Raw genomic sequence first — 15,222 nt, forward strand, 5'->3', positions numbered from 1 at the left:
GTGTCCTCTATCTATTATGAGGGGAAGAAGACCCCAAGGAAATCATCATCATACCAAGGTCGTCCCCGACCTTCACCGAGTTCGTACCCAGCATGTTATGCACAGGTTGATTACCAAAATACCCCTCCCCCCAGTTACCAAAATACCCCTCCTCCCAGTTATCAAAATACTCCCCCTCCAATTTACCAAACTCCACCTCATCACTATCGGAACGTCGCCCCAAACTGTGCCAATGTTCAGACAAATTACCAAACACCTCCCCCGACGTACCAAACCCCAACTCCACTTTACCAAAATACCCCCCCGAACTACCAAGCTCCACAACCAAATTACCAAACCAATTCATATCCCAGATATCAAGCCCCCCGTCCAAACGCTCCAAATTATCGCCAGATGCCTCCTCCGCAACAAGGAAATTACGATCCCCCCCGCCCTAGATTCGAGAAGAAGCCTGCTAGAATTTTCACTCCGCTTATTGAAAGACGAACAAAGTTGTTTGAGCGATTAACGCGGCAGGATATATTCATCCAGTGGGCCCAAGCCGGTTGATACTAGCTCAAAGTTTTACAGACCCGACCAGAGGTGCGCGTATCACTCCAACAGTGTTGGACATGATACCGAGGACTGTATCAACCTGAAACATAAAATCCAAGACCTGATCGATCAGAATGTGGTCTCTCTTCAGACGGTCGCGCCCAATGTCAACAGTAATCCTTTGCCAAATCATGGAGGCGTCACTATCAATATGATAGAGACAGATGACGATTGGTGTGTGTCAAAGGCAATAGTTTCAGTTGTTCCTGATGAACTAGAAAGGGCTGTAGCCTCGTTGAGCATTAGAGAGAAGAAAAAGTTTGTGATTCTGACACCCGAGAAGGTTGTTGCCTTGGTGCCACGGGAAACTCTTACCCAACCAAAGTTTGTGATTGAAACAGCTGTTACCCAGGGTATGACCAGATCCGGCAGGTGCTACACACCAGAAGAATTAGCCCAAGGGGAGCAGAAGAAGGACCAAGCAAAAAGGCCGATCAGTGAAGCTGAAGCCGAGGAGTTCTGGAGAAAGATGCAGCCGAAAGATTATTCAATTGTGAAGCATTTGGAAAAGACACCAGCTCAGATTTCTGTATGGGCTTTGTTGATGAGCTCACAACTGCATAGGCAAGCGTTGATGAAGGCTTTGGATGACACTTATGTGCCCGTAGGAACCAACAACGACAATCTAGCAGCCATGATAAACCAAGTTATTCGAGGACATCGAATCAGTTTTTGTGATGAAGAGCTGCCCTTTGAAGGGAGGATGCACAACAAAGCTCTACACGTCACCTGTATGTGTCGAGATAAGATAATTAATCGCGTCTTGGTCGATGATGGATCCGGTCTTAATATTTGCCCACTTTCGACTCTGAGGCAGCTGAAATTCGACATGGGAAAGCTTCACCAGAACCAAGTCAATGTGAGGGCCTTTGATGGAGTGCAAAGAGACACATTGGGTGCGGTGAACTTGGACATTCAGGTGGGTCCTGCGGATTTTAATGTGGAATTCCAGGTGTTGGATATCAACACCAGTTACAACTTGCTTTTAGGAAGACCGTTTATTCATATGGCTGGGGCTGTGTCTTCTACCCTTCACCAACTAATGAAGTTTGTTTGGAAGGACAAGGAATTAGTCATTTATGGTGAAGGGAGTCATTCCAATGGGTATGCACCGATCGTTGATGATGTCTCTCGAGGTTGTGATTTCTACACGGTGGAGCTGGTAAATGCCACCGGTGATGACTTGGCTCCACAATCTCCTATGCCTGCCGTGTACAAGATGATTGCTACTGTTATGCTCCAGAATGGTTTCGAACCAGGTTTTGGATTGGGGAAGCATTTCCAAGGAATCGTCGAGCCTATCCAAATTCCCACCAAAGGAGCAAAGTTTGGTTTGGGATATGTCCCAACAGATGATGAAGCGGAGATGAAGAACAAGAATGTTGGTCAAGCATTGGCCAGGCCAATTCCTCATCTGTACCAATCATTTCCGGTGCGAGGATATGTCAATGATGATGGTCTCGGAGAAGGAATCTGTGGCCTTTTTGAGGAGATTGATGCGGTCATCGAGGAAGAGGCTGGGACATCAGGCATCCGTGATGCAGAACCTGAAGAGCAATTGCAGAACTGGACCTCCACACCACTCCTGAATTCCCGCTCATCTGGGTAGAAAGACATGTGTCTTTGTTTATTTTAAAATCGGTGGTAGTCCGGAAGAGGCCCGAGACCCACCTTTTATGCAGTTTTATTTGTTTGAAGTTTTTAAATTCCCTTGTGGTGTTTCAAAGGCAAAATGGCCCTCGGCCATGGCCAAAGTTTGTGCTTGTCTTTCAATTCAAATGAAAAGCCTCTTTTATCAAATTTGTTTGTTTACTTATCTGTTTATATTTTACTTTCCTAACTTTGTTTGTTTATGATTTCAGTAATATTAATTTAAAACCTGCCAATGTCGTGTCATGTCATGAACCGAGTGAACAAAATGAGGCAGGTGATGATGAGTGTGAGGAACATGAAGAAGAAAATGAGGTTCCTGAACATATTGCTGAAGAGTTTCGACAATTCGAAAATCAACACAAGCCAAATTTGGAAGAAACCGAAACTGTGAATCTCGGAGATGAGGAATGTGTTAAAGAAGTAAGAATCAGTGTCCATCTGATAGAAGCTCAAAGAAGAGACCTGGTTCGCTTGCTTAGGGAGTACATTGATGTATTTGCCTGGTCTTATAAAGACATGCCAGGGCTGAGCACAAATATGGTGTCCCACAAGTTGCCGATCAACCCAGATTTCAGTCCAGTAAAACAAAAGACTCGGAAGTTCAAGCCTGAGTTGAGTTTGAAGATCAAAGAGGAGATTACAAAGCAGATCGAGTCCCAAGTAGTGGAAGTGACGCAATATCCGACTTGGTTAGCTAATGTTGTTCCGGTTGCCAAGAAAGACGGAAAAATAAGAATTTGTGTTGATTACAGAGATCTCAACAAAGCTAGCCCAAAAGATAATTTTCCATTACCAAATATTCAGATTCTCATTGATAACTGTGCTAAGCATGAGATGCAGTCATTTGTGGATTGTTATGCGGGTTACCACCAGATCTTGATGGATGAAGAAGATGCAGAAAAGACAGCTTTCATCACACCTTGGGGTGTATATCATTATCGGGTGATGCCTTTTGGTCTCAAAAATGCCGGTGCTACTTACATGAGGGCTATGACGACCATTTTTCATGATATGATTCACAAGGAGATCGAGGTGTATGTAGATGATGTCATAATCAAGTCCCGCGAGAGTTCAGATCACTTGACTCACTTGAGGAAATTCTTTGATCGTCTACGCCGATATAATTTGAAGTTAAATCCCGCCAAATGTGCTTTTGGAGTGCCAGCTGGCAAATTGTTGGGATTTATAGTCAGCAGGAGGGGCATTGAGCTTGACCCTTCCAAGATCAAGGCGATCCAAGAATTACCTCCTCCAAAGACCAAGAAAGAGGTGATGAGTTTTTTGGGAAGGTTGAACTACATCAGTCGGTTTATAGCTCAATCCACAGTGGTGTGTGAGCCCATCTTTAAGTTATTGAAAAAAGATGCCTCGACCAAGTGGACCGAAGAATGTCAAACTGCTTTTGATGCCATCAAGAACTATTTGTCCAATCCGCCGGTGTTGGTCCCTCCGCGAGAGGGGAGTCCGTTATTGCTATATTTGTCTGTCTCAGATAATGCATTGGGATGCGTGCTTGGTCAGCATGATGAAACTGGGAGGAAAGAGCGAGCCATTTATTATTTGAGCAAAAAGTTCACTCCGTATGAGGCTCGTTACACTCTTTTGGAGAGAACATGTTGTGCTTTGACTTGGATCGCTCAAAAGTTGAGACAGTATTTGTCTTCTTATACCACATATCTTATTTCCAGGATGGACCCATTGAGGTATATTTTCCAGAAAGCAATGCCGACCGGGAAGTTGGCTAAATGGCAAATGCTTTTGAGTGAATTTGACATCGTGTACGTGACCCAGAAGGCGATGAAGGCGCAAGCCTTGGCTGATCATCTTGCAGAGAATCCAGTTGATGAAGAGTATAAACCGCTCAAGACTTATTTTCCCGATGAGGAAGTTTCGTTTGTTGGTGAGGATATTTCTGAAGTGTACCCGGGTTGGAGAGTGTTCTTTGATGGAGCGGCGAATCATCAAGGGAAAGGAATTGGAGCGGTCTTAGTGTCAGAAACCGGTCAGCACTATCCTATGGCGGCTAAACTCCGATTTGAATGCACGAACAACATGGCTGAGTATGAAGCTTGTATCCTCGGTCTGAAGATGGCGATTGATATGAATGTTCACGAGTTGCTGGTTATTGGAGATTCAGATTTGCTGATTCATCAGGTTCAAGGGGAATGGGCCGTGAAAAACCCAAAGATCACACCGTATGTGCGGTATATACAGAAGTTGTGCAAGAGATTTCGCAAGATTGAGTTCAGACACACTCCCAGGACACAAAATGAGTTGGCAGATGCTCTTGCCACCATCGCGTCAATGATTAAGCATCCAGATACAAGTTATATTGATCCAGTGGATATAGAGGTAAAAGAACAACCTGTTCATTGTTCACACGTCGAAGCGGAACCAGATGGTTTGCCTTGGTATTTTGACATCAAGAAATATTTAGAGGACGGGACTTATCCTGAGAATGCGACGTTCAACCAAAAGAAGTCGATACGTCGTATGGCCCTCAATTTCTTCGCAAGCGGGGAAATCCTTTATAGGAGGACTCCAGATTTAGGTCTTCTCAGATGTGTTGATGCTAGTGAAGCTGCAAAGCTTCTAGAACAAATACATGCCGGAGTTTGTGGTACTCACATGAATGGGCTCACTTTAGCAAGGAAGATCCTCCGAGCCGGATATTTTTGGATGACTATGGAGCATGATTGCTGTAAGTTTGTGCAGAAATGTCACAAATGTCAGGTGCATGGAGATTTGATTCGGGTGCCACCTCACGAACTCAACGCCATGAGTTCACCTTGGCCATTTGTAGCTTGGGGCATGGATGTCATTGGTCCGATAGAGCCAGCCGCCTCTAACGGACACAGATTCATTTTGGTTGCTATTGACTACTTCACCAAGTGGGTGGAAGCAGCTTCGTACAAGTCGGTGACCAAGAAAGTTGTAGCTGATTTTGTTCGGAACAACCTGATATGTAGGTTTGGAGTACCAGAATCCATCATTACTGATAATGGAGCGAATCTTAACAGTCACTTGATGAGAGAGATATGTGAACAGTTCAAGATTACTCACCGAAACTCAACTGCCTATCATCCCCAAATGAATGGAGCCTTAGAAGCCGCCAACAAGAACATAAAGAAGATTTTGAGAAAAATGATTGATAATCGCAGAGGTTGGCACGAGATGTTGCCATATGCTTTGTTGGGTTACCGAACGACTGTCAGAACATCTGTTGGAGCTACTCCATATTTTCTGGTATATGGAACAGAAACAGTTATACCTGCAGAAGTTGAAATACCTTCATTAAGAATCATCCAAGAAGCTGAGTTGAGTGATGCTGAATGGGTTCGCAAGCGGATTGATCAGTTAACATTAATTGATGAGAAGAGAATGGTTGCTGTTTGTCATGGACAACTATATCGACAGAGAATGATTCGTGTTTTCCACAAGAAAGTAAGAGCCAGAATGTTTGAGGTTGGTCAGTTGGTCCTCAAACGCATTTTCCCTCATCAGGATGAGTACAAAGGGAAATTTGCACCAAATTGGCAAGGACCCTACATGGTCCGCAAAGTATTATCTGGAGGTGCCTTAATCCTGTCGGAGATGGATGGCACTGAATGGCCGAAGCCAATCAACTCAGATGCTGTCAAGAGATATTATGTGTGAAACTTCAGCTTGTATTTCTGTTATTTCTGTGCAATCGTTCTACTTGCTTGTAATCGCATTATTTAGAATCTTTCCCTGTACTTGAACTACGTTCGACCTGAATTCTCAATAATGAGATACGTAGGCGGCCTCGGTCAATTTCTTTGTAAAATTCTTATTTTTGCTAATCCTTGAGGGGAACTACGTTTGACCTGATTCCTGCCTCAACGGGATACGTAGGCGCCACAAGGGCTCGGTCATATTTCCCGTAAGGATTTCTATTTCTCTTTACAATGGAAACTGAGACAGAATTTTTGAGAGAGACTCAAAAATTCTCAAGGAAAAGATCTTTCCAACAAAGTCAAAACTAAAGTCACTTTGAGATTTGCAACTGGGACAGAATTTTTGAGAATATCTCAAAAATTCCGTGATTTGCTCGCCAACGGTTAAGGATAAGCCAAGACAGTTAACTGGGACAGAAATTTTGAGGATGGCCTCAAAATTTCAACAGGCTCATCGGCAGTTTGGAACAGCTTTGAATACTTCCCAGCAAGTAACCAGACAAATCTCAAAACACCAACTTCAAAGACGTTCGCTAAAGCTTGACGTGACATGACACTTGGCAGTGACCTTTTCAAAAACATTACTTGTGAAAATCTATTTTTTCTTAAAAACTTTTCTTTTATGTTTTAATTATTTTCGCATAAAAAAGTTTTGTCTTATCTATCAAGAAGCGGGAGATCGGAGATATCAACTGGAGATAGCGAGACGAGGAGCAAACAATCGAAGAGATCGACACAGATCAGTTCACTCTTAAACTAACAATTTTTCTGTGGATACAGGTTTATAGGTTTACCTCAAGACCAACATACTCCTCCATTCAATAAATGTGGAGAAGTCAAAGGCATTATTTCATTCAAACTCCCACCAAGGCGAAGTCCATAATGAACATGCAATTATGTTCGGAGATGGAACAAATGAAAACCACAAAGAGAGCAATATTATTATTTCCCAACAACTAGAGATACCTGAAAGACATTTATCTGCGTTATATTATCAGATACGCTAATATTCCTACCCTGAATGTTATTTATATAGTTTTGTCAAATGAGATAATACCACTACTCCGAGGGTTATTTTATTTATATTGTCGATTGAGACAATATCACTACCCGGAGAGTCATTTATATCGTATTGTCAAATGAGATAATACCACTACTCCGAGGCTCATTTCTATTTATATTGTCAGTTGAGACGATGACACTACCCGGAGAGTCATTTATATCGTATTGTCAAATGAGATGATACCACTCCTCCAAGGGTCATTTTTATTTATATTGTCGATTGAGACGATATCACTACCCGGAGAGTCATTTATATCGTATTGTCAAATGAGATAATACCACTACTCCGAGGCTCATTTTTATTTATATTGTCAGTTGAGACGATAGCACTACCCGGAGAATCATTTATATCGTATTGTCAAATGAGATGATACCACTCCTCCGAGAGTCATTTTTATTTATATTATCGATTGAGACGATACCGCCACCCAAAAAATACCCCAGAAGATCACCTATGTTGCTTGGTGAAGAATTATCTTCGCTCGGTACCGGGGACGGCGTCATCAAAGAGATTCATGCATTGCAAGAGAAGATTCATGCATTGCGAAAGAGATTCATGCATCGCGGGGAAAGAATTATGCATTGCAAAGGAAAAGATTCATGCATTGCAAGAGAAAAATCATGCATTGCAAAAGAAATAAGTCATGCATCACGAGAAAGAGATTCATGCGTAGCAAGAAGAAGAAACCATGCATAGCAAGAGAAAAGTCATGCATCGCGAGAAAAGAGATTCATGCATTGCAAGAGAAGATTCATGCATCGCGGGGAAAGAATTCATACATCGCAAGAAAAAAAAATAAAAAAAAAATAAAATAAAATTCGTGCATCGCGAAAGAAGAGATCCATGCATTGCAAGAGAAGATTCATGCATTGCGAGAAAAAGATTCATGCATCGCGTAAAAAGATTTATGCATTGCAAGAGAAGATTCATGCATCGCGAGAAAAGAGATTCATGCATTGCAAGAGAAAGATTCACGCATCGCGAGAAAGAGATTCATGCATTGCAAGAGAAAGAAGTCATGCATCGCGGGAAAGAGATTTATGCATCATAAGAGAAAGATTTATGTATCGTGGGGAAAAAATTTATGCATCCCGAGAAAAGAGTTATGCATCGCAAGAGAAAAATTACCCATCACAAGAAGATCAACATCGACTGCATCATTTTTCCTTTACAAAATGACATCAAGAGAACTATCAATGACGACGTCAAAAGAACTATCAACATATTACATCAGCCTATTTTATTACTTTGACATCGAAGAAAGAGTACACTGAAGACTATATTGCAAATATAATCTACAAGCTTTATTTGCTTTACGTCAAACCCGGCGGAGTTGACGTCAAATGTTCGAAGAGAGCAATTAAGTGGCAACACGGTAAAAGACGCTATCTACCATTTGAATTACATTTTTATGCTAATGAGTTTTATCTCAGTCTTTGTCGAGAGCATCCGAAAGGATGAATCTCTAAAAACAAACCACAGGTGCAGACGACATCAAAAAGGATGCAGCACAACGTGGAACTTTTCCTTAGCAGCGAACTGGGACATAGTCCAAAGAGGAGTGTCAAACTCTTAGGACACGAGCAGAGGAGCGACATCCACCACAATCAAACCACACCCCTATCAGAAGGTATGTGGGTTTTCTTAGGTTTGTCCGGTTTCAGTTTCGCTTCCGAAAATTTTTGGTCTCTATCGAAAGTGGCTTTCCAATCTGAGTGACAATGCACCAAGAGCTTTGGAAATTATGTCCGTGTAAGTTCTTAATTATGGGTGTGAAGTGCACCACATTCATAGTTAAGAGGTTGCAAGCCTCCTTATCATACTCGACTTACTTTGTCGCTTCTCTAAAACCAAAGGTCATCTAACATAATAGATTTCTTTTTCAACCGATGGAGTCGAACTACAAGTAGCCTGATTTCCTCAGTTGAGGGATATGTAGGCGGAATCAATGTTGAAAACTCGGCTGTATTCCAATCATTCGCTCTTAAATCTTATCCCCGAGCATTTCGGTCCCTCCGTAATTCGGTGTCAGGATGACTTGTGAATTCTATCAAAATCGTGCATAAATTCAAGCATATCGAACTACAAGTGGCCTGAATTCTCATATAGCCTGAGATATGTAGGAAACCCACTTCTGTGGTTCGGCCATAATTCCTAAAGACCGTACCAAAAACCCTTTTTTTCAGAAAGACGAATATGTGGTCAGTCAAAATTGGATTAGTCAAATTCATTTTCCTCGAATTTCTTGTATCAATTCAAGTAAAATGAGGGACAGTTGTTGACACCTAATTTTGACCCTCCCCGATAACAATTAATCTCGAGCTTCTTAATTTTCAAATGATTTAAAGTAAATAATTTTAGAAATTTCAAAAAAAAAAATATAATAGAATAATTTGCAAGTTGTTTCGAATAGTTTGTCACTTGTTATAATTTTTAAATAATAATATGTCTTTTATACAATTATGTATATAATTAGTGTATTTTATAAATATTGGAAAATCGTCTCAAAAAGATTTTGTTTAATTAGATATTTGATTAGTTTGTTTAGTTATCTAATAGTTTACAATTTTGAGTTAATTAGTTAGTTTATAATTAAGTTAAATATTATATAATTATGTGTCTGATTAGTATATTTTATAAATATTTGAAAATCATATCAAAAGATTTTTATTTCTTTTAACTAAGTGTTTTACTAACTTAGTTTAATTTAAATCATAATTACGATTTTGAATTGATTAGTTCATGTTTAAATTAATTATATTATTATCGAATTAATTACTTTATTTCGTTAAGATTGAGAAGCTCCTAAATTAATTATATTAATTCATCTTATTTGAAATTTAGCCAAATTCACTACATAACATTCAATTTTAGGCTAATTTTGTAATACACTTGGCTATGTTTATTACAAACATACCCATTTTCTAACCTCAATTTAAACTCATCCAAAGACCAAATTTGGGCCTTTTTACTTGTCTGTCAGCAGCCCACACGACCCACTCCAACTTCCCCTCAATTTCCCAGCCCACCAACATACAATACCCACCATAACATACACCAACCGACCCTTTTTTTTTATTTTTTTCAGCCCATTTTCCCCTTTACCCGGCCCAAGCAGATCAGTAACAATACAATACAACAGTCCAAACAATACAGTGAGGACAACAGTACGCTGGCCCCTGTTACCCTTCTCCTTCACGCCAAAAGTGACCAGAAAACGTACAGCAACGGTCCCAAACGCGTTGACACACGCAACAGCGGGACAGAGCATGCGTCTGCCCCCTTTCCTCTTCCGGAATGGGGTGAAAATTGCAAGAAAAAGGTGTTCGCCTAATTTGGTGAAAGAAATTTTGAAGTTTGAATTTGAATTTGGCCTCCTTTTGTCCAAATTTGGATCCGTTTTCCCCCCATTTCCGAACCCTATTGCCCTCCTATATATGGTCAACTGTTGAAAGGGATAAAAGGGGATTTTTTTTGGGGGGGAATTGGAAGATTTTTTTGTTGAAAATTTGGAGTCCTGAAAAAGCAAAGATACATAGATTTTTTTTTTAAAACAAAAATACAGACTTAAGAAATCAAGTGTTATAGAGTGTATTCAAGCGTCGATATCTTTTTTCGAGACATTCTTGTTGCTTGTCGGAGCTCTCGGAGTTTTGTGTGTGGTGTTGGAAGAAGCTCGTTGTCTCCTCCGCTCGTTTCTTGTCCCAGTCGCTGCCCGGAATAAGGTGATATTTCCATTTTTTCTATTTTTGCTTCAATGTGTTATTCATAGTTAAGATGCTTTGGATATCATTTGTTTTCGATCTAACACTTTGTATAATTTTCTGCAAAATAATTGAATATGGTTTCTGATAGCCGCTTATAGTCACTAGTTGACTCGTTTGAGGTTCTGAATGCGTAAAGTACTGTGTATCTCAGCTTGTGTTTAAATCTTTGTTTTTGTTATGATCTTAAATTGGTTCTTGGCTTGCTTTGTCTGAAATATGAGCTGCCTATGGCTTAGATTCTAGTCGCAGATCATAATATGTCTCTAATTCATACATATTAAGTTTTATATTGGTTTGAGCTTCAATCTATCTGTTTGTTTGCTCTGTTTCTTTCCTTATTTATATTACTAAATCTATTCCATTTGCAATTCATTCTGAAGCATGATTTCCTGTAATTGTTCTTTACTTGAGTGTATTTTGGTTGATTCTCCTATCTGTGTGATTTCTTGGGCAAAGGATAATAATTGGGTATTTAAATTTTAACTTACATATGTGCTTTTGTTTAAGTGTTAATATGGGTGTCTAGTTTATTTTAGGCCTGACAGCCTCTTGTTCCTTTTACTTATGAGTTTGCTCACTTTAATTGCTTATTGCTAAAGGAATTTTGCTAGTATGGTGTTATCTGCCATCGTATTCTACATTATATGACAAATAACTTGTGAGCAATGTGAGAGTTGGCTTCCCTTTTTGTTAAATTTGTTTGAAAACAGTAGTTCATGCATGAGCAACTCTAGTAATTTTGCACATTATTTGTGGATTCACTACCCCTTTTCTTAAATCTTCATTAATGGATCAAAACAATTTTGTTTGACATACTTTAACTTGGAAGCTGCTGTAGTAATTTGTTTTAGACACATTGTTATTCTATATTTATTTTTAGGTGCTAATTTTATCTTATTTTTTGTACCATGCGAATTCATATGGAGTCCAATTTGGACTCTTTTTCATCATCTCCCTGCATTTCCGAGTATCGAGTCGGTCTTTGGTGTTCGAGGGTGTAAGAGAAGCTAATGCAAGCCTCCCAGACCTCAAAAAGGAGTTGTATACCCGTTATATACAACTGTATACACTGGTATACAACAATATACGCTATATACAGGTCAAAGAGCAGCGTACATGTGGTTAAAAGAAGAATCACAGGTGTTGGAGAGGTGGAACAGGTTGTATACATTCAGTGTGTGGGATGTTATACATGAAAACAGGCCGGTATACAGTCCATATACATGAATATACACTCAGTACGTATGCAGATTTTCAGAGGAGAAATGGGCTAAAGCCCAAAGTCTATTTGCTACAGCAGGTCCAAGCCAAAACGGGCCCAAAAGCCTAATGAAATGATCAGCATTTCATCTTAATCAATATGGGTCAAAGCCCATTATTTTGGCATTCCTCTTTTAGACTTAGGACAGGTTGGGCCAAAGCCCAAATTTGATATTTTCTTTCCCTCCCTTATTATTTATTTTGTTGATTGGCTAACATTTTATTTACTCTTATGGTTTAATTTAATTAAAATCCTCAAGATGGCCATTTCATTTATATATATATGTAAATTAAAGTATTTTGTTTTATACTTAGCTTTAACTTTATTTGTCTTGTCACTTAAGTTATTTCCCCTTTTGAAAATTCCCCTTTAGTCCATTCCCTCTTAAAATAAATAAAGTGATAAAAATAATAATGGTAATAAATAAATAAGTTAAAATAAATTATTTTTCTTACTAAGTTAAAATTTCAAAATAAATTAGTTTTCTTACTAAGTCAATTTTTTTAAAAATAATATATATATATATATATATAAAATAAAATAAAAAATATAGTTAATATAAATGAGTTCTTTTATTTAGTTAAAATTTCAAAGTAAGTCAAAAAATCACTTTTAGTCAAATCGCCGGTCAACCGCAAGTTAGCGGGCATTCCGAGGGCCTAACACCTTCTCGGAATGTATATTGAACTTCGAACCCGTTTTCAATTGATTTTATCTGTTTAAATCTTTTGAAAACCGTAAGTATTTTTTCTTGATTTTTTACTAAAAAATTAAGTGGCGACTCTGTTCTTTTGGAAACTCGATTTCTCTTAAACCACAAGTTTAATCGGTTTTTCGAAAACTAAGTCATTTTTCCTTTTACATATATTTTTAAATAAAACACTTATACAAACGCATCACACTTTCGTAAAATTCAAACCCCAAAATATTTTATTCTACAATTTTTGAACTTGAGAGCTAAGGAACGAACCCAGGAGACTTCTTCACCATTTTTCACCATTCTTGAGGCTAAAGGTAAGGTTTTAACTCCCCGAATTCATTTTTTGATCCGTAGAACGTAATCTAATGGGTAACTATCAATTGGGGGGGGGGGGGGTTTGATCTGGAAAGTATGGTCGAAACAGCCCTAATTGGGATATTGGGATTAAGGGTTTGATCTAGGGTTGATGAGATTGTTAGTAATTTGAGTAATTATTTATCGTTTATTAATTTTCGTGTTATATTGATTATTTGTAGACCAAGAACAAGCAGAACGAATTCGAAAAGGGAAGAATCAAGTTTCTTAGGGTTTCAAGCTTGTTTCGAGGTAGGTGATGGTTGTGATTCTACGGTTGTGTGATGTATGTTTGTTCTTGCTTCATTATGATACATGTATGTGTGCGAATGTTGCATTATTGATCACACTAAGTGTAAATGAGGATATATGAATGATGAATGCCATGAATCATGGCTTGATTGTATGATTATGAGAATGTGGTTTGTGAATGTGATTGTGGCTTGTTGAATGGATCGGGTGTTGTGTTTCGACACACTAACTTAGATCGGTTGCCACGTTCCGTCATAAACATTGGATCGGATACCACGTTCCGATATGCTAACTGTTTGGATTTGGGTTCCATGAGTTGACATAATTGTGTAACTTGAGAAATGTGAAATTATACATTGTTCTTAAATGATGATGATGATATTGTATATGTTTGATATATGCATATGATTATATTGTTGTATTGACTTATGTATGTTTCGCTTAGTGGGATAGCCGCGTGATCCTACCAGTACGCTGTGGTTGTGTACTGATTCTGCACTTGCTCTTTCTTTATTGAGTGCAGGACATCTTCAGGCAGCTATTGACAGACCTCACTTAGAAGATCAGTGATCGGCGATCGAATTCAAGGGTGAGCCAGTTCTTCCAGGCTGCCATGAGTTCTCCTTCGTCTATGTCCACATTTCGGACTTAGACTTTTCTAGTTAGTTATTAGTTCATTAGTTTGGGGTCGTAACCCTTCTTGTTAGACTTTTGGCTCATTGTTAGAGTTTTGTTACATTGACTTTCAGGTTCTAGGTGTTACTTCCGCATTTGTTTAGTTGTTAGACTTTGTTGGAGTTTATGAAACTCCCTATTTTTCTTTTCTTGGCATTTAGCTTGCTTCCGTAACTTAAATGCCTTAGTATTTTGATTAGAGTTGGTTAGCTAATTAGTATTAATGGTTCTCCCACCGGAGGGTTAGTGTGAGTGCCAATCACGGCGGTCTGGATCGTGACAGTATATCCTTACGCTAAACAGAGAGACACATGGCGACATCTTACAAATTTACAAAGATAAACAAATTGAATGATATCATCCTTGTTTTAGGTACTATGAATGGAAATTAAAAGTACACATCATATGATATGAATAATAGGGTGCACTATTTATTTAACTCAGAGTTATGCATTATTTTATTATGAAAATAGAAATGACATGATGAGCCTATACTTCATTTATATAGTCAAATGCCTCAATCTCTACTACCATAAATTCACCAAAGTTGGGAATTCTAATAATTGAAATGGGAGCTTGAAGTCTTCCTGAGGTAGGAAGAAGAGTACAATTAACATTAGGATCAATTGGTAGATCAACTGTTGCAACAATTGGAGAAAAGGAAAAAGATTGTATTATACTTGGCTCTGAAAAATTAATTGTAGCTTTAATGTTGCCCTGAGGACCTGTTACCAATCTTGCAAGGTTTGTGTTACCCCCATCCGAAGAAATATTGACAGGTACGCTAGGGATTCCGACTCCTGGAGGATTTCCTGTCACGGAGCAAGCCAACATTCCGTTTTCAAATTGAACAATCAGTCCTTGTCCATGAACTACAGAACTAGTAGTGATGTAAACCAGAATAATGAGGCAAATAAGAGGCAATTTTGAAGACATTTTCAATGATTTTTTTTTGTAAGATTTAAGGTAGATCTTTTTCTGTGTTCAGACAAGTTTAAGATATTCCTTTTTATGGTGTTAATTTAACGATAGGTACGCGGATATGTGTGGGGTGCATGAGTTAATTTTACAAAGTATTCATCATTTATTATAACAAGAATATTAATAAAAAATATTATTATCTTATTTAATGGTTCTATATTATATTAAATGAAAAGAGAGTTTAACTTCTTTAAATTAGTTTACTTAATATAAGTAATTTACTT

General features: G+C 38.6%; 2 protein-coding genes across 2 annotated transcripts; one reads left to right on the forward strand and one right to left on the reverse strand.

Moving 5' to 3' along the window:
- Positions 1-745: 745 nt before the first annotated feature.
- On the forward strand, positions 746-2,203 carry LOC125814805 (uncharacterized). Its single transcript, XM_049494249.1, has one exon. The coding sequence runs from the start codon at positions 746-748 to the stop codon at positions 2,201-2,203; it is 1,458 nt and encodes a 485-aa protein (XP_049350206.1).
- A 12,303-nt stretch (positions 2,204-14,506) lies between these two features.
- LOC125814807 (uncharacterized) lies at positions 14,507-14,953 on the reverse strand. Its single transcript, XM_049494250.1, has one exon. The coding sequence runs from the start codon at positions 14,951-14,953 to the stop codon at positions 14,507-14,509; it is 447 nt and encodes a 148-aa protein (XP_049350207.1).
- Positions 14,954-15,222: the final 269 nt, after the last annotated feature.

Source organism: Solanum verrucosum, unplaced genomic scaffold, assembly GCF_900185275.1.
Source record: "Solanum verrucosum unplaced genomic scaffold, falcon-dt-bn FXZP01000351.1, whole genome shotgun sequence".
Lineage (NCBI taxonomy): Eukaryota > Viridiplantae > Streptophyta > Magnoliopsida > Solanales > Solanaceae > Solanum > Solanum verrucosum.